This window comes from Clarias gariepinus, chromosome 19 (genome assembly GCF_024256425.1).
Source record: "Clarias gariepinus isolate MV-2021 ecotype Netherlands chromosome 19, CGAR_prim_01v2, whole genome shotgun sequence".
Lineage (NCBI taxonomy): Eukaryota > Metazoa > Chordata > Actinopteri > Siluriformes > Clariidae > Clarias > Clarias gariepinus.
The window spans coordinates 2,684,399-2,712,152 of NC_071118.1; the positions used below are offsets into that span (position 1 = coordinate 2,684,399).

Here is a 27,754-nt window from a genome sequence, read left to right on the forward strand (position 1 = left end):
ATCACTGTAGCCCTTCTGGTGATATTACACATTTTGTCACCCAAACTATCCTAGGGGTGGAAACATCAGGCTTCCAGACAATATGGTACAATTTCAATTCTTAAGGCAACAACACTTTACTTGATGATACCATCTAGAAATCCGCTACGACAGAGTTGATATTTTAGCAATATGCTACAATATGTTTTGATTCATAAATTTGTTAATTATATACTGTATTTGACTATTGCTTAGAATATCTCCTATAATATATGATTTGATACAATTTTATGATAAAACAGAAATTGCTATGACATGACATGATAACGATTAAACAATTTAGTTTTTAAGTAAATAACTTGATATTTGATGATACAGTGGACTCTGGTAAAATATGATTTTCTTATAAAACAATTAGATTTTTGACAATGCTAACTAATTAACTACAGCACAATACCATATGTTGTTAAAATATAAGTCAAGGATACAACTCAAGGGTTACAAATAGGTATTATGATCTTGATGTCACCTTGATAATTATGTCTTTTTTAAAAAAACAGGTATTATTTTTAATCCACCATTTCAGTTCGTTTTAATGAAACTTTATGGCCATCATACATACTGTATAACAAAATGCGGTTATCCTCGGGTGTACACATATAATGTACAGTACTAGCGGTAGACAAATGATCATAGGTGAGTAAGATAAACACAGCAATACAGTGTACAGACTTTGTAATTTATAATACAATGATTTTTGGAATTACAAATACTGCATTACACTATTTAGGAGGGTAAGTCAAAAATTATCCGCACTCTAATTACAGTATATTGAAACTTCTGCCTAACGGGATAAACAGTGAGGGACTGGATATCTGCAAACAAAATTTGGACCGATACTCTAAGGAAGGTGAAAGTTTTTTAAAGAGAATCATGCATCCTGATTTTTGATGTGAACATGTCTGCAGTTTCACACGTTCTCCTCAGATCAAGAGCTTTAAGAGCGGTCTTAAAGCTCTTGATCTGAGGAGAACGTGTGAAACTGCAGAGTCACAAGGCACAAACAATACCTGCTTTGCCGCTATCCTGCCGTACCTGGTTCACCAGGGGTGATAATGTCTGTTCTACAACCACCAGATACATTAAACATATTCAAAATGGATATTACACAAGCATGGCATGGTGCCCTTAGTGTATTTGCAATCAGCACCTTATTATTGTATAATATCATATTAGACACAGACAAGCGATTGATCCAAATAAATCCGAATTTATTAATATAAGCACTTTTTTTGCAGATCATTTGGCACAATGCAGGAAGTACAGCAGCATCTTCACTTCTGTTCCTTGCTAAGAAACAGCGCCATGCAACAGCTTCAAACTGTGCAGCCTTACTCCATTCCAGATACAGTACACAACTCATTCCTAAGATTTAAGATACAAAATAATGCATATACCATCATGAGCGGCTATATCATTAAGAAGACCTACATTCTGACATACATTATTAATGATATTAGAATGCTAAAAAAATGTATATGTATTTTGCAGGCACGTTTTTGCTGTGAGTCAAGAATCAGGATTCCAGGTTGGTCTTCACATGTGGGCGTGTCAGTGGATTATGATTCTCATCTGTCCTACCATGATGTTTTTTTCTTCTATCAATAATAAAAAAAAAATGCCTGATTTCCTTATTGACGTCATGCTGATTTATAATAATAATAATAATAATAATAATAATAATAATAATAATGCATATACTGTAGTTGATGTGCAATACTGTAAGTCTTGGTCCTCCATGACATGGTGCTGACCAATATAAAATGCCATGTTTGTGTTTAAGCAGATGTTTTTTGGGTGTTATCCCTAAGAGTTTCTAGATCCTTGTTGCTTAGAGGAAAATCAGAGCCGGGTACATGGAGGGATAGATGGTCGGAAGGATAAAAAAGAAGGAAAGAAGGAAAAATAACAACAATTTATTATTAATTTACAAAGACTAATTGTTGAGAAATGCTCCAGTATATCCAACAGAATTCTGTGTTCCAGTATCTGCAGAACGTACCTGAGTGGGATAAGAACAATGCCAGTAACCAGATTTAGCTGCTCCACGACCCAGAGCCGACTCGGAGTGGCGAGCTACAGTATGTGTGGATAAAATAGGGTTAACTTTAAATCAGGTTCAGGCTTATTCTGATACACGGCTCTTTTTTCTCACTTTGGTACTTACAGTGAGGGGAGTAATACTGGGCCCGGATCGGTTTTTGTATATCATGTTCATAGTCCTCTGCAGAATTACAGCCTGGTTCGTGAGGTGCTTCAGGTACTCGGAGCTCTCATGTGTCTTTTCATGTTCCTCCCCAACCTGCAGAGAGCACAGTCAGGACTTTTTTTTAACACTTTCTATGCATCATGTGACCCAAATTTGACCTCATGAATCTGGACCACCATTGTGCGGTTTCAGCGAGCACTTTACCGTGCTCTTACTAAGCTTTGACTAAGAAAAATGCTATTTATACTCAGCTGGAACCCAAAAAAAAAAAGGTTGCGCTGTCTAATATTTAATTTGACTGTCCTTAGATTTAATTACGCCACACAATGTGGTGTGTTGTATTGACGGACATTACAGACATTGTCTTTAGTGTGGCTAAGAACTCACCTGGCTCCGGTAAATCACGTATCGTTCCTTTTCATGCCTCAGCGCTGATCGGAAATCCCCTTTGCTCTCGTTCACTTTTGCCAACAAGTGATGACTACAAAGTAGAAATGTAGAAAAGTATTCATCAGACGTGAACAATGTCCGCTTTCTTTGAGGAAATCAGGCTATTTGTACAGCTTTGTTTGCAGTGGTTTCTCCCTCACCCTTGTGCCACTTTGAGCGAGGTAGGCCCGTGGTATTTGGAGGTCAAAGCCAGGGCATTTTCCAGAAACCTGAGTGCGAGATCACACTGCATGACACCGTGTAAGACGAGACCGATCTTACTCTGAAAAGACAAACAAGCATGCAAATTAAAAACAAGGGCAAGTTATTAGAGAGGACTGGTTTTACCTGAATCCCACATTTACAGTATACTCCAGCAGTAAATGAGTGTTACTTTCTGTTATTATGTTAGTACAGTATATTGTTGTTACACATAACTTTACCATGTGATCCACTAAGTTCTGTTGCAAGCAGAAAGGAAAGATCAGCTTTCATTATGTATAGGAAAACTTCACTTATTCATACACAACAACATCTTAACTACTTTATCATGGTCAGGGTCAGAGTGGATCCAGGGTAGTGCTGCACAATTATAGTGAGGAATTTGCCCAAGAGTTTTTTTTCTGATCACATTTCTTTAACAATCAGCACTATACTGTACTTGTACTTCCAGGTTTTAATAATTGGACAGTTTTTAATCTAATTCCAGAAATTTCAGCAATCATCTTAGTTGTTTTGTTTGTACATCTGAAAAAGTGAAAGCTCAGAGGGTTAAGGCACTGAGTTACTGATTGGCAGGTCGGCGGGTCGAGCCCCAGCTCCACTAGCTTGTGGTTGTTGAGCCAAGGCCTTTAACTCTATCTGCTCCTGGGGAGCCATATCATGCAAAGAAAGAATTTCCTTGTGCAGTAATGTATATGTGACAAGTAAAGCCTTAACTAAAAAGTTTGTCAAAAATTCTTATTATAATTTTTTTCTTAATACGAAAAAAATAATGTTTGAATACAAAACGCTACATTTAATAATTACATATTGCAGTTTCAGTTGTAGTCACAATATGTGTCAAAATAATCAAAATCATGCACATAATCCAGAGTCTGCTGTCCAAATACTGGCAATGACATGGGCATACACTGATGGTTCACAAACATTTTTGGGAAAAATGGCCCCAAGCCCAAAACATTGTCTGCTCCAGAGTGCTGTTAGTCTGCCCAGCTGCTCCCATCGGGGGGGTCGCCACAGTGGACCATCAATCTGCACAACAACTTGGCACCGGTTTTCCGCCGGATGCCCTTCCTGACACAACCCTACCATTCCAAAGGCATGGCTCGAACCCAGACCTTTAGATCCTCCAAACCAACAACCTTGAGATACAGCAGCCTGAGCTACCACTCCTCCTCTTGTTTAGGCATTTTAAATTCATATTCAATAAATGTCTCTGCTTATTTTCGTGTGTGTTTTTTTGACTTCTGTTAAGAGTCACTTCATTTTGGTGAAGAACTCGCAGCCGTAGAATAACAGAGAAACCTGTCCACTGTCTTCTTTAATGTGACTTAAAATGATCTAGTTACTTAGTGATTACCTAGAAGATTGTGAATTTTAACCTGTATATCAAACGATTCCACATGTGGTCAGAACTGCTAGTATGGGACACCCTGGTGTACACCTAGTACAGGGATACTAGTTCATCACAGGGCACCGTGCAGATATACAGTAATATACATATTTAATATACATACATTACACCAAGACATCATTTAGCTTAGCCAGTCTACCTATACAGTACACTCAGGATTAAACCCAGCACTCTGGAGTTAAAAGGATGCAACATTACCATAGTCTAGATGCTGCACCAACCATGACTCAACCATTACGTTTCTCATTTTTGTTTACAAAGTGGACCTTGTATGCAAAATTCACATTTTTCTATTGGCCGGGGCTTAATTAGATTAGCCAATTAGATGGTCCTCTTGTTGTGATGTCATACAGTATAAGAAAAGCTCCTCCCCCAGCTTGTTGCTCAGCTTTGTTGTTTTCTGGAAGGGCGTGGCTCATCAGATGCTCATTTACATGGACACTGAAATGGTACATTTGGAGAAGGAGGAGTGAAAAAGGGGGAGTTTGTGGTATGAAAAATAAAATACGAGACCCTTAAGTATTGTCAATAAAGTCAAATAATTTTTTCATAATTAAAAAAACTTTTTTTTCTTTTTTTAAACTGTAAATGCAATAAATATTATATAACATAACTATGCAGTAAATATATGCAGCAATCACAGAATAGATGTGGAAAAGGAATATAAGCAGGAGTATAAGCAGGTAATGTCCATAAAATTGAGCAGGACATGCGGGTGTATACTTATTGAATATATAATGCCATTGGAGAGAGAATAACACTTGCTACAGGTTTGTTTTTACTCACATCCAGCAGAGCCATTTCTGGGTGATCTTCTCCACACACCAGCAGCATGAGATAGCGGGCGCGGTAGAGCAGACGCAGTGCAGTGGACGTCTGCCCACCAGCAAAGCAATAAAGACCAAGGTGTTTCTAAAAAAGAAAAGAAAAGAAACATAAATTCGTTTTCGGGCTGCATAACGAGCATATATGAATATGATGTCCATGTCCTTTTTGCCATATACAGTAATGTACGGCAAGAAGTAATCCCGCTCTGGAAATATTTTACCAGTAAGTGTCATAAATGAGTTTAGCACTCACATATTCCTGTATAGTGTTTGGATGATCGATTCCCAGAACTCTCTCACTGATCAGTACAGCTTTCTGCTGGTGACTCAGTGCCTGACATAAAACACATAAACACCTTCAATAGGTTAATGCATTCATGATGCATGGTGAAACTTTAAAAATGGGAAAGTAAGTCAGGCACGAAATTCGCACCTCAGCATAGTCTCCTAGAATGTAATAAATTCGTCCCAGCAGGCGAAGACAGACGCAGACGTCCTGGTGCAAAGCCCCATAAACATTAGTGAACAGGCCCAAAGCCTGGCTGATTAGCTCACAGCCTTCTTTCAGGCTTCCTGATCATAATGAACAAATAAAGTAATGTGTCCATTTGAATAAATCATGAAGCTCATACAGACATGAGGCAAAAATTTTAAGATGATCAAATTCACTGATACTTTTTAGTATATGATAGTCCATGTAAGACTCATGTGCTCACCTTGCTGAATGCTGGTCTGGCCACAGTGCAGAAGATAAATCCCATCATTAGCCTTCGGAATGACGTGCTTTATTATAGGGAAAATGTTCAGGATGTCGTCTTCGGTGAACACCGGTCTGTGCTTGGCATCAAACTGATAGTCTCTGATGAGAATCTAACCAGTGAGGACGTATGGGTTTTGGTGTTTAGTGGTGTTTTTTTTTTTCAAGTTTGTTTAATATGTGCACAAAATGGCATTGATAGTTATACATAGGCAAGCTCGTTATGAAGCTAACATAGTCTTCTACAGCTGTGCAATATAAAAGTGTACGTCCGAAGATATAACTCATCACAATCAATCACTAAAAGATCATTTACAATCAGCCAAAACAAAAATCATTTAAAATGCACATTATTTATATTTCTTTATGTGTATCGATTCTAAAATTTGTATAAGCGTCTGGAAGCATATGACCTGTAAAAATTGTTGCATAAATAGTTTTTTGGTAAAATCTTAAAAAGAAAAAAAAAAATCTGTAGTGTCTGTAACCATGTCAAATTCATGTTGCAATATCTTAACAGTTTTGCATTTTAGAATAATAGATTTTTTCAGGTTTATGTGTTTTGGGGTGAAAATCTAATCGGCCAAGTGACAGTTAAGCTCATTGAAAGATTTAAAGTCAAGAAAGTTTCGGACCAACACCATGTTTTGGGAAGAAAAAAAAATACATAAAATTTTTCAAAGGAGATTGGCGGATTATTGGAAAAAGGAATTTCTCAAAAAGAGAATATTAAAAATGCCATTCAGAAGGTGTTGTTGCTATAACCTTACAATACCTGAATGCCAGTTTTGATGGAGGTCTCTCGGAGCAAAGTGATTCTTTGTAAACCATATTTCTCCACCGCTTGGTCTATAGTGTCACTGCCAGGCACAGATGAGAAATCATGTTTAATTCAGGTTCAGATTAACTACATGTGAATAACATACTGCAGGAAACCATAGTAGCGCACCATGATGTACGTATGTTCAGACCTGGTTTAGAGAGGTAGGTGTAGGAGCAAATTAAATTAGATTACATTTGCAGAAATTAGATTTGTAAATCAATAATGATTACATTTATAGTTGATTTGTCATAACTCGGCCATGGAGGTTGCACAATCCAGGGTAGTCTTAGTGTCGGTCCCAAGCCGACTAAATGAGGAGGGTTGCATTAGTAAGAGAATCCGGCGAAAAACATGTGCCAAATCAATATGCAGATAATGAAAAAGATAGTTGATTTGTCATTCCTTACTCTCTGTGGTTACACTAATTTGGTCACCTGAGCAATTTTTCGCCCACCAGATCATACTCTCTCCTTATAACTATTACCTAACTGTTTAAGGCTCATGCTGTCAGAGCAGAGTAACATACTAGAAGGTAAATGCTATCTTTCTAAAGCTATATGCTTCTTTCGGCTGCCCCCATTAGGGGTCGCCACAGTGGGCCATTTGTCTCCATCTAACATACCTGTATCAATAATATCATAATTGCAATATTACTGCTCAATAAAATGTTATACGATATTGCATATAATAATACAATATTAAATACATATATTAGATTACTGTGCAATATTTACAAATGCCCTTAGGTCATTTTCATGGTAGTTACTGTTTTAGGACTCTTTATATCTTATTCATTTTGTAAATAGTTATTTATACCTTTTTCTTTCTACTCGATTACAACTGTAAGCAACTGTAACCAAGAAAAAGCTTTTTTTCCCTCTAGGATCAATAAAGTTCTTTGAATCTTTAATCTTAAATCTTGAACCTCCTCTTGGTCCTTTCTTCCGGAACCTCTCCTCCTGCCTGGCAGCTCCATCTCTAACATTCTCCTCCCGATGTACCCCTCATCCCTCCTCTGCACATCACCAAACCATCTTAATCTGGCCTCTCGAAGCTTGTCCCCAACCGTCCCACCTGCACTGTGCAAAATGCTATCTGCCTTCTCATACATAAATGACTCAATCACAGACACTCATGATTGGCTAGCGTCACTGTGATTGACAGGGGAGACAGAGTGCTTTATCAATAATGCTCCTTTGACTCTTCTGCTGCACTTCTGCTACATTTGCACTCTCTGCCTGAGTATTCATTAACAGGAATATTCCTGTGTGTGCTGTCTTTTCTCGTCGTCTTGTCCTGCACATTATTTTGTATCTTCCATTAGTACTTAAATCAAGTAATAATAAGCTCTCACCACGGCAGGCAGTAGTGATAATACTCTCGAGCCTCAGCTTGGATGGTTTTCCAGAGTTCATTGGAGGTAAGGCTGGCCCACGCCCCACCCACGGCTCTCACTTCGCCGCTCACGGAGCCCCGGCTCCGCCTCCGTCGACTCCTGCGCTTGGACGAGAGTCTGTCCATTTGTTGGGCTCCTGGTACATCAGGTGGGGAGCTGAGGAAGCAGTTGAGGAAATGGCTGACGGAGACAGAGAGGGACGATGACTCCACAGCCTGGCAGCGGAAACAGAGAAGGTCAGCAAGGTCTGGCATGTATAATAATAAAGTGGGGTAAAACGAATAGATTATTAAAATTTAAATACTTACTAATAAATATGTCCTGAATATATGTTTTGTGCACCTAGTGATCAGCTCACACAGCGCAATTCTCTACAAGAAAATCAAGACGCTCAGTTTGTATGTATTTAACAGCCAAAGTGTTCGATCAGAATCCATGACATAACATGTCTAACACTCACATAAACATGGTCCAGTTTTGTCTTATAAGGACTTTTCTCGATAAACTCCAGGATTGTCCCCAGGTACCGGATATTGATCCCGTATTGATGGAGAGCCTCGGTTAATGTAAAACCATCCATTGGCAACGCGGGATGATCGACACAGCTTTTAATCTACATGCTCACAAAAGGGTCAACATTAGTTCGGAATAATTATGAAGAAAAATGCACGGAGCAAATAAAACATACTCACTAATTCAGGAATTCGTTTTGACACTAGAAAAGCTGCAGCATCCTTTAAAAGTTGCTTCTGTTCCTGGATATCTTGCAAACATTCCTTTGGAAATCGTACACCTACAGTAGAATACGAATGCATTACTGTATACTGTAACCATAAATAATGTGAAGTGGAATGTATGTGTGTGTGTTATTATTTCTAATACTTTTCAATAACTCGTACTGTTTGTAGGGACGAAGCAGAGAAAATCATTCATCTTCAGCTAGGAGATGATGAGAAACTTGAATGTAAAGTGATCTCATGATATTTAATTGCTACAGTAATAATCCATGGATGAAAATCGTACTACGAAATAATTATACTTCAGATAGGATAGACATTGCATTTATTATTTATCTTTCTCACTAAAAGTGGGAGTTTGCCGCCACAAATGTGTTCACATTAAAGAAAAAACAGCATTTCATTGTATTAAACCGTGTTTACAATCTTTGTACGTTTGCTCATTATAAGCATGAAAAAAAGCCATGTAGTTTCCTAACACATTAATTAGAAGAGAAATAAACCGCTATAGTTCACTTGCTTAGCCAACATATGCTAGCTACTGGAATCAATGCTAGTCTAACCGTCTATTAGCAAAGAAAACAGGATAACCTAATTAAATATAGTTAGTTGTTGTTGTCGTTATTAAGGGTTTGCCACAGGTTTAACGTGGCACATTTATTTGGGATACAATCTAGTGGCTAATCTAAACTCACCAGCCAATTCATTAGTTACACCTGTTCAACTGCTTGTTAAATATCTAATCAGCCAATCACGAGGCAGCAACTTAATGCATTTAGGAATGGCTTGGTTAAGACGATCTGCAAAATGAAATTTAATTGACTTTGAATAAGTCACGGTTGTTCGTGCCTGTCTATGTTCAAAACTGATGATCTTCTAAAATTTCCATGCATAACCATCACTAAGGTTGACAGAGAATGGTCTGAAAGGAAGATAATATCCAGTGAGGGCAGTTCCTTAAATGAAAATGCCCTGTTAATGCAAGAGGTCAGAGGGGAATGGCCAGATTGGTTTGAGCTAAGAAAAAGGTAGAAAGGCGACCTTAAGGCAAATATCGTCTCATTAAAACAGAGGTACGGTGAAGAGCATCAATGTTTGAAGCAGATGTGCTACAGCAGCAGAAAACCAAACCATTCCTGTCAGCTAAGAACAGGAACCCCAGTCTACATTTCAAATGGGCTCACCAAAATTGGACGATAGAATGTTAAAAAACGTTGTCTGGCCTGACGAGTCTTAATTTCTGCAGCATCATTCTGAAGGCAAGGTTAGAATTTGGTGTAAACAACATGAACGATTAGTCCCTTCTTTCTTGTATCAATGATTAAGGCTGGTGGTTGTGGTGTAATGGTGGGAGGGGGATTTTCTTGGTACACTTTGGGCTCCTTAGTACCTGGGTATTATTAATTCTAACCATGTGAGCACAGTGTACCTATCTATATCTATCTATTTTCAGCAGGATAATGCACCATGGTACAAAACTAAATGTATTTCAAACTGGTTTCTTGATGATGACAATGAGGTCACTGTACTCAAATGGCCTCCACAGTCACCAGATCTCAATCCAATAGTGCACTTTTGGGATGTAGTACAACGGAAGATTGGAATTATGGATGTGCAGCAGATAAATCTGAAGTATCAGCGTGATGCTATCATATCAGTATGGACCAAAATCTCTAGGTAATATTTCCAGCACTTTGTCAATGGCCTAAACACAATATTGGTGCTGAATTAATTTAATTTAGTTATATAGGGTATACATATAATACAGAACATGCGTGTGTCCATAGAAGCTACTTCTGAAGTTTTTTATGCAACATAGAAGTGACCAGTTTTGCTTCCCTAAAATGTCAAGTTGCTAACTTCAGCCGTTTGGCTGAACAAAGATGACTTCACATGTGCCCCAAAAATGGCCATTTTTCAGGGTTATACTGTCTCACTTTATTTATTAACTTTAATTATTAATATATCTTGATGAGTACTGATACTGACATTTCCAACCATGTCAAATTTGATGTTGCAATACCTTAACAATTTAGCATTTCAAAATAATACGCTTTTTCAGGTTTATGTCCAGGTTTATGTTTTTTTCTTGTGTAAACTAAATTGGCCAAGTTACATCTAAATGACAGTTAAGATCATTGAAAGATTTGAATTCAAGAAAGTTACGGACACTGCATAAAATGGCATGACATTCTATTTAGCTTATGTCTTTATTTAGGATATAAATGTGTATGCATATTTTCACAAACAAAGCATGGATCGGGAGATAAGAGGCATTAAGTATTATGAAAAATGGTGTTATATGATTCTATTTGAAAATTCACTTTTTTACCTAGGTGAGACACTTTCTAGCACCAATACCATGTTTTTGCTGTAAATCTATGCCATAAAGAATTTATGCAGTTCTAAAGCAAAACGCGGGTCCAACCCTGTCCCAGTAATGTGTAACTAATGAACTGGCTAACTACCTTTTTAGCATATATGAAAAAGGTCTTCAGGAGATATACTATATAAAAGATTCCTTAATTATCACTTAGTTCTTAATGTCTAATAGACCAAACCATTACCTTATTATTTATGGTATAAAGTCTTATATTGAGTTAACTGTTAGTATAGTTTTATTCCATTTAGTCTTGGTTAGTCCCATCATAATTACCTATGGGTTATTGTTAGTGTCACCACCATATGGTACAGTGTTATTGATAATTGTTTAAAATTTTAGTCCACTGGCATATCATGGACAAATCCGAGATTGCTGTAACATTCGATCAATGGTAGCATTCACTAACCCTGGCATTCACCTACCTGGGGAGAAAATATCAGGGTTGAAACGGATATCGAATGATGACCAGTTCATAGAATGAGAAGGAGAATCATTGTTCTCATTAGAGGTAGCAACATCTACACCCTTGCTGGAAATATCAGACGGTGGTTGCAAAGCAGCTGCATGTGGGCTGTGAGGAGATCCAACCTCTCTGATGCTGTTGCTTTCTTGATCAAAGTCCTGAGACACTACGCTCTTATGTGAGTGATACCTAAAGGAATAAAATTTATTTCACAATGGTAGTATTTTTAAAAGAAAAATTGCCAGTAAACAATTTCCTAGAAATAAAGACAAAAAATATTGACCTATGCTTCACAAATGCCTCGATTAGCTCTTGTCTCAGACAGACCAGGCGATGTGGGTGCTGAAGTGGGAAACCGAATTGCTGACACTCAGTATTTAGGTCCTCTCCATCCACAGGCAGAAAGTTGAGGTCTGGTGGAAATGTGAACAGAAGGTCCATAATGTAGTGACGGCCATCGTTACCCACGATGCCCTTACATTCCACAGAGGAACACAACTCTACAATGGAATCGTCTTTGTTAAGCACAAAATGCCGCTGCACTCTCAGATGCTTGCTTGGTTTGTCCAGTAGCTTCAGGAACCTTGGGACATTTAAAGATTAAAGGTCATCAAACAAGCAATCTCTTCCTTTTTTCCAGTCAGAATGTATGAATTTTCTGTAAATGGAATTTTATAATGCTAAAAACAAATTATCACAGACTCAACTTACTGTTCATTAGAGACAACAGTCTTTCCAAAATCAATGGAACCATAGATGACACTCTGCTCTTGGTCCCGCTCAAGAATTCCTGGGACGATTGACTGGGCAGTGATGCGGTAACCTCGATAATCCACCAGCACGGTACCAAGAACATACAGGCCTTCTGCATCCAGGGCACTGTATGCTCTCACACCATTCAGATCAATGGCTGAGGCAGTATGGGCTGCAGCCTCACCGCCCAGCTCCTCATAGTGTTCATGTCCATCTAAGCCCAAGCTGAAGAAGATATTGTTCCAGACGTACATGTGATTGCGAGGTTCCTCACTGGGGTTGATGGGCATCACATTGCCATCAACCACCGCCATAGCACCACGTGTAGCAGTGCTCACAAAATCGCTGTTAGCCTGAGGAGGGTCAAGAGCACAGCTGGAATTACAGAGTTTTTAAAGCTTGTTTTTCAGGTGAAGTTTAATTAGGAACAGAGATGAGAGAGACACCTAAAAAATAGCTGCCTTATATTTATTAATAAATACCTTAAAGATAGCTCTGTCTCTCAGAAGACGATCTTTGAGGCTCTGACGTGGAAGTTCTCTAGTGCTCTGAAGCTCCTCATTCCAGTCACAAACCTAAGTTTAACGTACTATATTTAGGGCATTAACTGCAGACTGTGGAATATAGTGATTAGTTTTTCCACTGTCATTTGGAACATAAGGATAAAAGCCTCCATGATGGTGATGATGGTAATGCTGGTTTCATGCTGGTACACTGAGTATATATTGTTTCCATACTTAAAGCTAGATGTGCCTAATTAATACCCTCTATATATAATTATCTTTGAAATTTCCATACTGGTACCTGGTAAATCCTTGTATGGCATATGAGGGTGGATTTATCTCATTTTGTCAGAAGAAAGTTGTACATTAGATGGTTTAAATCTTTTATTTCCCATAAAGAATGACTAAACTTACTAGGTCCTGATACAGTGCACCTAAGAAAGAGAGAAATGTACTTGTCCAGGCACTTGTCCTTCATAGCCCAGTTGAGAAGAGCAGGCATCTTCAGCTCGAACACAGTCCATGGCATGATCAAGAGCTGGAGCAGTCCAGCTAAACACTTGCAATGGAGTGCCTATCCTCTCAAAGGGATGTGTTGATGTTCTGGGAACCATACAGATAAGTACCATACACAAGACAACAATGACTCTTACAAACAGTATAACCTTGTACTACATTTACCTTTTCTTGAGTAAAAGACTGAAGTTCTTCTTAAAAACCGGACTGATCTGACTCAGAAGCTCCACTAAAGAATGGCTAAGCATACTGGGATTCTCTGGCTTTGGGTTAAAGCCGTAAGTAGTAGACCTAGAAAAGAGAGACAGAGAATCGACATTTAATAGCATTCATTGTTTTTCCAAAATGAGTTCCAGCACCATGATTGGAGAGTATTCTTTTATCTGCAGGTATCTATTTACTCACTGATTCAAGTAAAAGCCACGAGTTGATGCTGTAATGCTGAACCCTCTGTCTTCCATGGTAAGTACGTTGAGGTACATAAGATCACCATGTATTTTTCTGTTTCCTGGAGGAGGGTTCCAGTTGCTGGTCATCAGCACTTTCAGGCATTCGATGGGCTATTAACAAAAGCGCACAAAGCATATTTTTTGTTTTTTGACAATTTCATTCATAGTCTATACCCCTTTATCCTGTGTACAGGGTTGTGGGGGCTCAGAACCTATCCCCGAGACTTATAGCTCGAGACGGTTGGCTTTGGGTTCTCCAAAGAGGAAACATGCACAGAAACTACGTACACATCCAAATTTGGGACTGAACCACGGTTCCTGGAGATGTGAGGTAGTACTCACTACCCACTGTGGCATCACGTTGTCTGTTGTAAAATTGTAATAGTATAGTATTTTCCAATAACCCTCTAGCTTACCTTCAAATTCTCACTTTGAGGTTGCAGAGGTCCTAGTAAACATTCTTTAGACCCTGGAAGAATGTACTCAGGAGGGCTACAGTTGAATTGCTTCAATTCTTCACCCCTTTTTCTGAATTTGCTGTTCTCTAAAAAAAAATTAAGACAAAATAAAAACTGATTCATTTGAATCAAGTAGTTTAGCTCTTTTTGCATTTGTCAACCATAACATATTGACGACTGAAAGGTGGATTGAATAGTACTAGTGACAGGATCATTCACCTCCAATGCTCACCCATGCCCGCAGGGACCAAAGGCCACCCCAACAGAAAAGCCAATGCAGCACAAATTACCAAAAAAGTCAATGCTGGTCACGATAGAAAGGCACCAGAACACCCAATGCATCACAGCCTGCCACATATGGGGTTTAGCAGGCAAAGAGTTTAAGGTTGGTGATTGGGCCTCAAAATTCCCCAGATCTCAATCTGATCAAGCTGATGGAATGCTCTGGACAAACAAGTTTGATCCATGGAGGTCTCACCCGACAACCCACAGTGCCCAAAAGATCTGCTGCTAATGACCCAAACACCACAGCACACCTGCAGAGATCTTGGGGAGTCAAGCCCCAAAGGGATAGAACCTCCCTGCTGGCACAAGGGGAATCTACACTGGGCATAATGATTTGTGTTGCTAATCACTGTATTTTTCACAAAGTTCTTTTATAATCTAGATTATTTGAACTAATTGCAATTATGTAGCACAGCTCACCTTCAACACGTTCTTCAGTGAAGAACCTAAGAAAGGATAGAGAGCTTCCCTCTATGCCATTATACGCATCTGTTGGGTCCAAGCTCTTTAGCAGGTCTCTGATGTGACGAATGTGAAAACGAACTTCTCGAACTGTGTAAGGCTCTGAAAGTTCCACAAAATCATACAGTATACAGTATATTGTTCCAGTAAGTAAAATGAGTGCATAGTGTCCCCTTAATTGAAATGATAATGGAGCGATTATTTCAGTCTTACCTTCCACTATCTTTAAAAGTGAGCCCTCTTGTAGGCCAGTGATGGATTTGAGATTAGTGAAGTTATCCAGGGTATTTCCATTTAACTGCAGGGAGAAACAGGTACGGTGACAGGTCTCCTCGCGGTCCATTAACACTTGCTTGATTTCCTGCACCATTGCTAGAGGTGACGCCTAAAAAGTCATGGCACACAGAGGAATAAAAGTGTGCCTAATAAAGTGGTTTGTGAGTGTACTGTATGTGTAACCTCGAAAAATTTCTACCTAATAAAAGCGACTTACCTGGAAGTCAGTGGGTTCAATACCAGGCGCTTGGATCCTGATTGTCAACCCCACATCCTCAGAAGGATCTACATCTACAGAATCAGGATCCTCCTGCAGATCTTTTTCACTATACCTGTTCGGCTCTGAAATCCCTATTTGGTCACTAAGGATATTGTTTGGACTTGGGCCTTATAGAAACAGAAGAAATGGCAAACAGTGAAGGGCTCGTCATCCAACCATGTGGTTTTAACTTAAATATTGCACTATATGATACAGCTATATGATTCTAATAAAAGACATAATGAAAGCTCGTTTACTTAGATGATGCAATGCCTTTTCTGTAAATAAGCTATTTTCTTAAATTATATTGATAAAATATAAGGGGCATTCAAGTCAAAGTGGGACTTTTGATTGGGAAGTGATTGAAAAGTGATTTTTGTTCCCTACTTTTGTTTGTTTTATAATACCTTGCTACACTAGTGCACTTATTCTAGTGTTTTACTACAGTAGTGCTTGGATACCATCAAGGTAGAAAGATTTCTCAGTACACCACATATGAACCGCTGGCCTCCCAGGAAATCCTTTAATGAACATCCAAGTCCCCATTTGACTCGAACGCGCATGATTGTTTATTACATTATTTCATACTTTTTAAGTACTTCCACTAAAAATATAAATAAATAAAGACATCTCTGTGCACATACCTGAAATACTTGGGCTGGCGAGGAACAGTTTATCAACTACGAACAGCGTGAACTGTTCATTCTTTTCTGGTCTTTTGTCTGGATTTGAAAGTGTTTTGTCCCGCTCCAGCTCTTCGGATTTCTCCCTGTCCTGTTCCTCATTAAGAGATCTTAACTCTACTAGAACTTGATTGCTTGGTGGAGACTCAGGTTCATTCCCAGGTATGTACTGTTCTTTATTCGCGGAAGTCTTAACTATCTGGTCCATCTCTGTATCGTCTTCTTCTGTCTCACTGGAATCCATTTCCAAGACAAATTCTTGGGTCTGAGTGACCTCTTCTTGGTTTCGTTTATCCACTAAACCTGGTTCTTCATGTTCTCCATTTTGACTAATGAGAATAACAGTTTCATGCCTTGTCTCATCCCTCTGTGCTGTGCTTGGTCTATATTGTGCTTCTGTTTGTCCTGATTGAACTGGATAATGTTCCATTCGGTTTGTTACATCAAGAGTAATTTTAACGTCACCTTTATTTAGCTGTGCTGCATTGTCTTCTGAACGCACACCACTTTGCATATGCTCAGCCACTTCCTGTCCCAGTTGTGCTACATTCTGGTCTCTGTGTACCACATTTAGCTCCATTTGTTCTGTTCTTTCAGCTCGTTGAGTTCCTCCTTCGTCCTCATTGTGTGTAGATTCTTTTGCAAGGCTGTCAGATGAAGGTGTGCTGAAGATCTCAGCGGATTTCGGATTCAAAAAAACGAGTTGGTGGCTTCCATTTCCCTGTGCTATTAACTGCATTCCTTGACACGGAGAAGCATGGGAATACCTGGATCCCTGTCCGTGGGTGTAGATCAGGGTCCGAGACGGAGAACTTGATCGTTCTAATGGCCATGAATGTAAGGAAGACAGTAACGGCAATTCTTTCTCAGTGGTGCATAGCTGGTTTCTATCCAAATGGTGAAATTCCCGCGGACTGATTTTTGTGCTTGGCGTTCGCTCTTCTCCAAAGACTTCATAGCATTCACCCTTTAAAGTAGATTGTTCTTTGTTTTGTTCTCTCTCTGGTAAAACAAGCTCTAACTGCTGTGAAAAGTCCGTTCTGTCCAGGGTGGTTCGATGGCTACTGCTAAGGACTATGTCAGGGTAAAGGAGGTGGTCCTGATCCAGGACAGGAGACGCCAGCACGTCAGACCCTGATGGAGACAGACTTTCGACATCACTGTTCTCTCTTGACAAGAGAGGAGACTGCTCTTCAGTTTGGTCAGGGATGTCCTTACACCGAAACAAGCGTCTGAGACAGCACCGAAGCTGGTTCCCCATGCCGACAGAGAAGCGTTCAAAAAGATCTCACGTTCCAGCAAGTTCCTGCTTAAATGCATGGAAATTGATTTCATGAAAACAAACGCTTCAGAAGTTTTAAACACCTCTAAGTTCTTGACACTTGTGTGCTTCTTGCCTTGTCAGTGCTCCTGGAGCTGATGCAGATGTCTGGGACCACAATACTATGAAGAAAAGCAACACAAACACATCCTGAATAATATTTAACAGGGTTTCCATGGGATGGATCCTATTTAGAAAAATACATATGCCCATGTAAATAAAAAAAAAAGTGAATATTATGTGCACCTTTGAAGCATTCACGGGTAGCATTCTTGGCATTTGTAGAGAAATGACATCATGACAGGTTTGTAAAGTTCATCATGGAGCATTTTTCAGCCCAGTGACCTGCAAAAGAGCACGTCTCTTAGAATAGCGCTTTGAGAAAATGCACCACTTCTTACCTTTAGATTTTTTCCTCTCTTAACTCTCCACAAAAAGCATGAGAAAGCAGAACATCATCTATTTCTCCTTTTGCCCAGGATGGGTTGCACAACCTCTTCTTGTATCCTCCTCTGCCCTTCATTGTATGTGTGTGTGTGTGTGTGTGTGTGTGTGCGTATCCCTCTCTTTTGCAGCGCCCCTCCTTCACACACATTTTCCCAGGGAGGAGGAGGAGTCTGCTTGGAGCCCCATTGGCTTCTCAAGCCCACATCTCTTCCCGAGAAATCCTAACTCATCTTTTCAGCTCCTCACAAAGACCACAGCTATCCGATAAAAAAAAAAAACAGACCCCATGACATCTTCCTGGAGCCGGTTCAGGATATACATCACGGGTAGCTGCTCGTTTGCCGGGGTCATCCGAATGAAATAGCTTCAATAGTGTTTTGCTTGTGCTTGCTTATCAGACATGTAGGACTGTGCAAGACACACCTCCTTTCTGTCCCTAAAGAATTGACTGCTGCTCCAGAGCAGTTGCTATGGCAGGGTGCTGCAGTACCAGCAGAATGCTGTGGTGGACAAGGTTAAAAAAAATTAAAAGAGCCTTGTGTTTCCGTAAATGTCTCTCTCATGCGTCTACATACACCCGCCTCTTTCACAAGCCGTACCTAATAAAGCATAACTAATAATTCACTGAAATAACATCATTTCATTTTGCTAACTCTAACGAGGTTGCAAATGAGGATAACAATAATTTGCTTTATAATTATATAGTACTGTGCAAAAATCAGATTTTTAAAAAATCTAATAATTTGCTATTTATTATCAATTAATTGGTGGGCAAACATTAATATCATGAAAAACGTCCAGTATGTTAAATCTATTTTCATGTTATACTTATTTGAGCAGATCAATACTAGATCAATAAAGATTCAAAATTAAATATTTGAAATTGAATTGACAAAATTCCAGTATTGTTCTGGAATGTAGAAAATAAATCCAAACTTGAGTCCAAATTTGTGACTTGCACTTTACCTATTAAATATTTAATTTACTGTTGAAGACCTTTGTAAAATTAATAAACAAAACCAGTATTGCATTATCTATACTACATATCCTGCTTACCTGGTGCCTATGCCTATCTTGAATGGACATCCGGTCAGACACTATGTTCAATTTGGAAACACACCACATACTGTATCTTGGGAAGAAACCAGAAAACCCGGAAGAAGCCCACCAAGCACGGGGAGAGCAAGCAAACTCCACACACACAGAGCGGAGACAAGATTCGAAGATCCAACCCTGAAGATGTGGGTCAACAGTACTAATGCACCTTGAAAATATTTGTCTCTGACTATAGTACAGTACCGTATGTCATAAAAATGATCTTTTTAATTGTCTTCAGGCAGACCAGGTCACCTCTATGTAATGAAACCTTCCACTAAATGAAAAAAAGAATTAAAACCATCATGAAATTGTATTCAATTGGCCATGTACACTATTAAACATGTGTGCTTGTTTATTATCTCTTTCCAGATTTGCTCCCCTTTTCCCGGTATAATGCGCTCCACTATTTTCTTCCTACTAGATTTCGGAGCGTGGCTTGGTCGATTTGTGTTTATTCATCTACCAAAGCATTAGGGAGCTCTGGCTTTAGACCTTGGGATGGAGAATCTGTGCAAGGCACTTGAGTTCTTCCGGACCAACATAAATACATCATGTCTTAATGGAGCTTGATTTGTGCACAGGAGCATTTCCATGCTGGAAAATCTGCAGTGCCACAGAGTACAGCAGGAGTCAGGTGCCCGTATACCAGATACCAGATAGTCAGATGCCCGTATACTTTTGGCCACTGTTTACTGTAGTCTTCATTTTATAGTACATTTACTTCTTTACCATATTAAGTAAAGTTTTCATACTTTGCATGAGTAGTTTTGTAAATGGACACTTTTTACTTTTTCTCCACTGCATCCTACAACAAATAGCTGTACTTTCTACTTCACTACATTTCTACAGGGCGTAGCATTAAATAACCACAGTGGTGTGTAGTATTTGAAACAAACTATTATGTGTAATCGCTTGATTTGCCTTCCTTCCGTGAAATGGAAGCTTAAGTAATATCTTACCTTAGTATCTCTACTTTTACTCATGTACAGGATTTGTGTACTTTGTCCACCTCTGTAAACTTACTGTACATTTATCATATTTACCAAACAAGCTGTCAAGTTTTTAACTATGTACTGTACTTTTCCTGTATTCTCTCTCTTTTTTTTTTTTACGTGAAATACTTTTCAGAAAATAGAAAATGTTTATGTTTCATCTTGGGAGTTTTTAAAGGAAAAATATCTGATGGGTATTTGTTTATTGATACTTGTAGAAAAAGTAATATCTTCAATTTACAAATCTGAATAAGTGAGAAAAAAACCCTAAATATAACGATGGGAACAGTAGAATAAGATTAAGCGCATTAGATAACCGAGAAAAAAAATTGCAATGAATAAAAATCTATTAAAATTCAATAAGAACAATGAAGTCTCTCATCTTAATAATGTCCAGCTCATCAAAAGTTGCAATATTGTTTTACTTATCAAACCTGAAATAGTTATTCATTTACAGTACATGCTAAACTTATATATATTTTTTACATAATAGACTATTTATGTAATAAATTTACATGACTCCTTTTAAAAAAAAAGCATTTAATCCAGCGTGCAAACCACTGATGACACAAAAATAAATATCAGCAACAATCCCATAGAAAAAAACCACACCACTGCAGCATTTTTAAAAAACGCATACCTTGCAACGCCGTCTGTCAGTAATGAGGCCGTTTGCTCAGTGCAAACTTCCAGACAGCGCCAGACCAGGATGATGTCATTCACGATTGTTTAGCTGATGCTATGGCTTAATTATAATAAGAGCCAAGAAAACCATTTAGTTAACATAAATATTATTTTTATTTGTGTGTCTTATACATTAATCTCATTTGTTGTATATGATCGTTCGGGTATCCAAGCTCTAAGTGTAGCTTTAGTAGCTGGCTAATCGAAAAAACAAAGCAAAAACTTTGAACATTTGGTCGTTTGTAGTGTCTGTGTCATCTGTGGGCGAATACTTTTGCTATAATCAACAGTTTTACAGATCCAGATTGATCTTCTGATGTTAACTGGACACAATTTTCACTCACAACAGCCTGAGAAATAGAGAGCGCGACCTTCTGCTACTTCACTGAGACGAGAACCAAATGCATGTCGACAACATTGAACAGCTGAACACCTGGAAGAGAGCATTAACTACTTCACATTCTCTAGGTTTCTTCTTGGTTAAACATCACTTTACTAGAGAAAGGTCAATGGAGCCAGTGTCACCACCCCAACAGAGCGCAAACGCAGCGCGGTGATCATAGGGTTTGGTGCTGCACGACTACTTTAATAAAGGACGTTACCCCAGGCAATACGACGTTGAGAGGCTATCACACTTGACTCATGCTATAGTCTAATATCTAGTGACTTTTTTAGAGTAGTAGGAGGCAGGTACGAGTCGATGATATACAGTCATCTAGTATACTGTCTATATGTCCCTTTGTTCAACAGGAGAGGTTTATCTCATTAAGGGTTGCCAGGTTTTACAAACATTAGGCCTATAATTCAATAAATATCCTTTTCCCCCTGATTTTTACTATTAAAATGGTTCTGTAGCCCATAGACACACTGTCTGTGCTTTCACCCTGCTTTTCTTTCATGTAGTTATTTAGTTTTAATGCTGATTATGTGCCATGAAATGTGCTCTTATTGTCCTCCAATTACGTATTCTTGCTTTCATACAACAGGTCTACAAACACTATTTATTATCAATATATTATCAATTGTTTGTTTATTTAACTGGTTATCTTGCTTAACCAAGACATAACTTTAGAATAGCAGCTTCAGTCCGGGGTTGAATCCCAAATAGCATTAAATAGAAAGATGGATGGGTGTACAATCGCTTCCTCAACCCACCAAGTAGTGCCCTTGAGATTCAGCATTTTGTCAGAAGCTAGTTAGCTTTGTAGCTCACTCCTAGGCATACTGTAATTAATAATAATTTTTAAAAAAGAAGGCAATTCAAGCGGCACGGTGGCTTAGTGGTTAGCACTGACGCCTTGCACCTTCAGGGTCTGGATTTGTTCCCCCCCCAGGTTCGATAGCCGCCTCTGTGTGCATGGAGTTCGCGTGTTCTTCCTGTGCTTGGTGTGCTTCTTCCAGGTACACCGGTTAGCTCCCACAATCCCACAAAGGCATGCAGATTAGGCTAATTGGCATACCCAAATTGCCCGTAGAGTGGGAATGAGTGTGAATTAGCGATGGATTGGCATCCTGTACCCAACTTCATGCTCTTTAGTCTCTCGAGAAAGGATCCCCGCTACCCTGTATACAAGATTAAGCGGTATAGATGATGAGATGAGACAGAGGCAATTCGGTATAAATTAAAAGCAACCATTAGATCAAGTAAAAGTGCACCCGTGACTGGTTTTGAATGTGGGTATCTGCTCTCTCCCCAGTATGGTGAACTGTACAGACTTTCACCCATCCTGCATTTAAGAGTTAGCATGATAATTAGAACACCTGGGATATGAAGCGATATAGTTAAACATCCCAGTGCTGTTCCCGTCCATTAGAACCACTTGTGGAATGCCTCTCGTCCAATCAGATTACTTAGTCAGAACAAACTGTTTTATAATTACAAATATATAAATGAATCTTTAATAATTTCTAAATAATTAATAAATAAATCATTACCCTGGCAACCCTGCCATTAACTATCCTGTCTGCTGGTCCTTCTTCACTCAAAATCTTCACATGGTGAGCATGGGGCAGCATGATACCTGCCCTAGTGGGCTTTCATTTCTATTTGTGCTTGATGCAGTTCCCATTTTGTCCACTAAGCGCCATAATAACTCTATAGCTCTAAGAAGCATATTTTGAATAAATATTAGACACTTTTTCTAATAAATTCGAAATATCAAGTTGTGAATGAGGGCTTAACATTTTGTTGCTATAAACAGTGGAGCTCAGCCGTACCTGCCCCTATGGATGCGTTGACACTGCTCAAATGCGCAGAAAAGGTGCAGTAAGATGTAAGTTGCTAGGTTGCTCTATATGCTCTTTATCAGTAAAAGATTATACAACTGAGCTAAAGTGTAACGGATCAGTCTCTATTCCACTATAAATCTGTCGTCTCTGGTCTGGCATCCTTTCTCATCACTCGGGTAGACAGTCTACCCATCCGCCTTTGTGAATCCCCTTCCCCACAGTGCCCTCCCAGTGATATGTGTAAAGGGAGGAGCCTGTGTTTGAAGGGATACAAGAAGAGCGCAGGGTCTGGCATTGGGCGTGGCTTCTCCGGGCCCAGTATGCGTTCTTGTGGCACGCATTCCCTCACTCGTTCTGACCTTCGCAATCTTGCCGAACAGTGGCTGCGATGTCTGGTTTCTGCTCTGGCTGTTGAGGCCTGTGGAGGGCTTGACAAACAGCCTGGACCCTGTGAAATACATAGAATGACTTACAGGTTGGACTAAACACCCATCTAGACATCTTTGTTGCTTACCTTCTAGATGCCTTCATGTTGCTTACCTTCTCATCTTTTTCACCTTTCTCCTCCTCCTCCTTGTCTTCGTCCTCTGCTTGGTGGTAGAGGCGGAAGCGTGCTGAATGTAGTTGGAAAGTGAGCTGAGCAGCGATGTCGGTCTGCTTGCGGAGATCGCGGCTAAGTGCCGTGATCTTATGACTGCGCCGCTTCAGCTCCTCCAAAAAGCGGCGCTCCTCATCTCGAAGTCGCACCTGCAGAGCACCAGCTTGCTCCCCCTTGTGCCGGAGCTTGGCTTTCAGCTCTCCCTGCGAGCACTCCTGTTCAGCGAGATGATGCTCTGTCTGCAATAACCGAGCCCGCAGAAACTCCTTCTCAGCTTCTATGTCTGAGGAACACACAGAGCTTTGTCTAACAGCAGTGTTTTGAAAAACTCATCATAATAAAGTTAAAATAAAAAAAATTATAATAATATTAACCTAAACATTTCCTATAAGAGGTACTGTATGAATGTACATGGCATTATATGAAAGGTAGCCAAAGTAGAACCGTTACCATCTCTGTTTCTTGCAGGAGACCTTTTGCTCAGTTCACAACTCAGATCTATGATGAAAAATGAGAAAGTTTGATCATTTAACATTAACAAACAGCTGTGCAGAGTGCGGGTGTTCTATTTTAGGTAAATCTGTCCCAGACAGTGACTTCTATAACAGAAGGTGACAGACCGTTACATCTCTTCTTTAGGTGACGGATCTCCAGGCGCAGGCCAGTCAGGAGGACCTGATGCTCCTTTTGCAAGAATGCGATGTTTCGCTCGACACTCGCTACCTGTTGGGTGAGGGTGCCGGTATCCATGGACACAAAACACGCGTGCTGTATTGAGCAAAAAAAGGAACTCAATGTACAAAATCCAGAAGTATGTGTAGAGTATGTGCTTTTTGCTTCTATAAGGATCTATATCTCTGAACAGATGTTATGTTAAGGTCCATGTTGACTTTATGAGCGTGCATGCTTTCTGTATGATGCACAAATGTTATGACTGCTGCTGTGAGGTGATAAGAAACTCCAAGCACTAAGTGTTCTGTTAGGACTTAGGTTTAGTATCTAAGAAGGGACAGATCCAGTAGTTCCCAGCTATTAAAAACAAACTGGTAGACTATCTTTGCCAGCTACTCAGAGATACCAAGTGCTACATTGTAAACAGGAAATTTATGAAACAATAACACAATTATACCAGTTAATAAGAACATTCAGTTCTCAATACAACCTTCCGTTCAGGGTCATGGGTGCCCTGGATCTTATCCAAGGAAACTCAGGGCATAAGGCAGGGGACACCCTGGATGTGGTGCCAAACTATTACACACACATAAACACACACACACACACACATGCACTCTAACACCACACTCTGGGCAATTTGGCAACACTAATTAGCCTACAATCTACGTCTATGGACTACTGGAATACCTGGAATAAAACCACAAAGCATGGGCAACATTCCATCCATTCATCCATCCATAGGACATATGGAAGAATGATGGAAAATATTTCACCAAATCAACCAAATACTGTACAGCGCAAAAAGGGGGGGAAAGGATGAATCCAGTAGCACCCACACTAAAAACAAACTGGTAGGCCATCTTCCCCAGCTAGTAATATCTTCCAAATGCTACACTTTAAACAAGTTATTCATGAGTTACACCAATTACACCAGTTAATAATAACATTTATTAGTTCTCAATGGCACTCACATTGTGTGGAAACACCAATGAGCCCACAGCAATCATCTCGACAGCAAACTGGTAGGCCATCATTGCCAGCTAGTAACATCTATCAAAGCAACACTGTTAACAAGTTACTATTACACCAGGTAGTAATAACATTTACTCATAATGCATGGAAACACCAATTAGCCCACATCTTTAGACCACTGAAGTACCTGAAGGAAATCTACAAAGCATGAGGAACAGGGCTGGGAAATATCTCTCCAGGGAGCTTCCAGTTTAACCAAATAAAAAATCTGGATCATTAGAATGGAGCACAAAAGTAAGTGCAATGCATGGTGCAATGCATCATACTGGGAATTCCTCTATAACAGCATAAATGACAGTTTCCATTTAGAATCTGGTGATAATCCATTTGTAACTGTTTATATGAACTGTGCACAATGCTGGAAAATCTCTCACTAATTAGCTTCCAGTTTGATCAAATCAAGAAGATGGATCATCCGAGTGGACCGTTAAATACCTACAGCACAATTGTAAAAACTTTAATAGTTTTTATTGAGGTTTAGGATCAGGGAAGGCTGCTTAAAAAAACTGGTAGACCATCTTTGCCTGCTGGTAATGTCTACCAAAGGCTACACTCTAAACAAGTTATTTAGGACACAATAACCCAATTACACCTGGTAGTATTCGATCTCAATACCGCTTATAATGCGTGGAAACACCGATTAGCCCACATCTTTGGACTACTGGAGTACCTGAAGGAAATCTTCAAAACATGAGGAACAGAGCTGAGAAATATCTCACCAGGTAGCTTTCAGTTTGACCAAACCACCTGGAATATCAGAGTGGACCACAAAAGTCGCCATGGTGCAATGCATCATTTTAGGAATTCCTCTATAGAAGCAATAAAATTACAAGATTCCTTTAGAGAACTGGTAATGATCTACAGTAATTGTAACTGTTAATATGAATTATGCAAGCACCTCGGTCAGTTGTAAACCTCCCTATTTGACCTTTTTTTTTTTAATCCTTAGTTCATTTCCAATTAGCCCACAACAGATGGATTTAAACTTCTGGAGTACATGTAAGAAACCCACAAAGCATGAAAAAAAAATGCTGAAAAAATACCATACAGCACAATTCTAAAAAGGTTTTTAAAGATTCAGGTTTAGCTTCATGTAAGGACCAAAATAAATGGATCCAGTAGCACCGGCTACTTAAAACAAACTAGAAACATCTATCAAAGGCAACACTGTAAACAAATAACTATTACACCAGGTAGTAATAACATTCACTCATAATGTGTGGAAACACCAATTAGCCCTTTTCTTTAGACTCACGGAGTACATGAAGGAAATCTACAAAGCATGAGGGACAAACCTGGGAAATATCTCACCAGGGAGATTCCAATTTAACCAAATCAAAAAGCTGGAATATCAGAGCGGACCACGAAAGTCTCCATGGTGCAATGCATCATTTATTATGGGAATTCCTCTATAACAGCAATACAGTAAATGACAGTTTCTATTTTAAGAACCGGCGGTGATGTGTTTGTAACTGTTTCAACCTTGTGCTTTCAGGTCAGCCGTGTGAAATTTCCCTTAATAAAGGTTAACATCCGGAACTAGCTGATAAAAAGAATATGAACTGCGCAAGCACCTGGGTCAGCTGTAAACCTCCCTATCTGACCTTTTCTTTTGTCCTTTACTCAGACCCAGTAAATGAAATGGCTGACACAGTCTGGCTCATTGTCCTCTCAGTGTTGATGTGGTTATGATCTCCGACCTGACATTTCTCATGCCTGCATGGCGATGCTGCAGGATACACAACAGTGTGTGTGTGTGTGTGTGTGTGTGTAACCGAGCTGAATGATGATGATGATGACGATGATGATGTAATCTCTAACAGGGTGCTGCTTTATACCAGGCGAGTTGATCAAAGTTTACACTACAACCAGAACTGGCGCAATAATCAAGAGCCGTTTACAGAGTAGAACATCTGCGCACATCTGTGTGTCAATTTTGATAAAAGCGCGCGCAGTAAGCGAGGTTACTCACGATCAGGCGGCTCTCTCCTCCATCACAGCCCGGGGAGGGAAGGTTGTCCTGCTCGGTGCCATGCTGTCCAACATCCGACATTCATTCAGCCAATGAGATGGACCTGACCTGACCTGACCCGATCCGATCCGACCCGATCTGATCTGATCTCACCGTGTAACTACAGGACGCTGATCAACTGCGTCGCATCGGTTTCCTCTTTCCGACTCGCACAGCTGTTGATTCTCGAAAGGATGCAGAATAAGTGCTGGATAGGAGAAGAGCTTATGCAGAGATACAGTATAGACAGACCCAGAATTCTATAATGTTATGTTATGTTATGCCACCCCCCCCCCTCCTCCTCCCCCCCGGTTACGATGTCCC

At 39.6% G+C, this 27,754-nt stretch overlaps 2 protein-coding genes across 3 annotated transcripts; both read right to left on the bottom strand.

Annotated features, from left to right (window-relative positions):
- Positions 1-1,254: 1,254 nt before the first annotated feature.
- Positions 1,255-18,125, bottom strand: LOC128507580 (clustered mitochondria protein homolog). 2 transcript variants are annotated; one of them, XM_053478604.1, is made up of 27 exons: positions 18,066-18,125; positions 16,305-17,786; positions 15,619-15,788; positions 15,339-15,510; positions 15,084-15,227; positions 14,337-14,464; positions 13,877-14,031; positions 13,637-13,762; positions 13,411-13,558; positions 12,935-13,027; positions 12,411-12,805; positions 11,983-12,282; positions 11,659-11,888; positions 8,809-8,909; positions 8,577-8,729; positions 8,425-8,487; positions 8,075-8,331; positions 6,673-6,757; positions 5,857-6,010; positions 5,574-5,713; positions 5,394-5,474; positions 5,100-5,225; positions 2,839-2,960; positions 2,636-2,729; positions 2,207-2,341; positions 2,042-2,115; positions 1,255-1,404 (listed from the first exon to the last, which is right to left on the bottom strand). In XM_053478604.1, exons 2-27 carry the CDS (start codon positions 17,602-17,604, stop codon positions 1,371-1,373), a joined length of 4,980 nt encoding a protein of 1,659 aa, XP_053334579.1. In that variant the 5' UTR covers positions 17,605-17,786; positions 18,066-18,125; the 3' UTR covers positions 1,255-1,370. The 2 variants fall into 2 exon arrangements, with proteins under 2 accessions (XP_053334579.1, XP_053334578.1); XM_053478603.1 differs by having other exon boundaries at positions 1,255-1,869.
- A 4,883-nt stretch (positions 18,126-23,008) lies between these two features.
- ccdc92bb (coiled-coil domain containing 92Bb) lies at positions 23,009-27,478 on the bottom strand. Its single transcript, XM_053479207.1, has 5 exons — positions 27,392-27,478; positions 24,333-24,480; positions 24,163-24,210; positions 23,655-23,995; positions 23,009-23,562 (listed from the first exon to the last, which is right to left on the bottom strand). The coding sequence occupies exons 1-5, from the start codon at positions 27,470-27,472 to the stop codon at positions 23,245-23,247; spliced, it is 936 nt and encodes a 311-aa protein (XP_053335182.1). The 5' UTR covers positions 27,473-27,478; the 3' UTR covers positions 23,009-23,244.
- Between the last annotated feature and the right edge of the window lie 276 nt (positions 27,479-27,754).

Excerpts from the sequence above, each read along its gene's own strand:
- LOC128507580 (XM_053478603.1), bottom strand. The coding sequence starts at position 17,604 with ATGGGGAACCAGCTTCGGTGCTGTCTCAGACGCTTGTTTCGGTGTAAG. Across the intron at positions 5,714-5,856 it reads CCAGACCAGCATTCAGCAAG|GAAGCCTGAAAGAAGGCTGT; the intron begins GTGAGCACATGA and ends CATTATGATCAG. Across the intron at positions 1,870-2,041 it reads ATTGTTCTTATCCCACTCAG|CAACAAGGATCTAGAAACTC; the intron begins GTACGTTCTGCA and ends TTTTCCTCTAAG.
- ccdc92bb (XM_053479207.1), bottom strand. The coding sequence starts at position 27,472 with ATGTCGGATGTTGGACAGCATGGCACCGAGCAGGACAACCTTCCCTCC. Across the intron at positions 24,211-24,332 it reads CCTAAAGAAGAGATGTAACG|ATCTGAGTTGTGAACTGAGC; the intron begins GTCTGTCACCTT and ends TTTTCATCATAG. Across the intron at positions 23,996-24,162 it reads TCCTGCAAGAAACAGAGATG|ACATAGAAGCTGAGAAGGAG; the intron begins GTAACGGTTCTA and ends TGTGTTCCTCAG.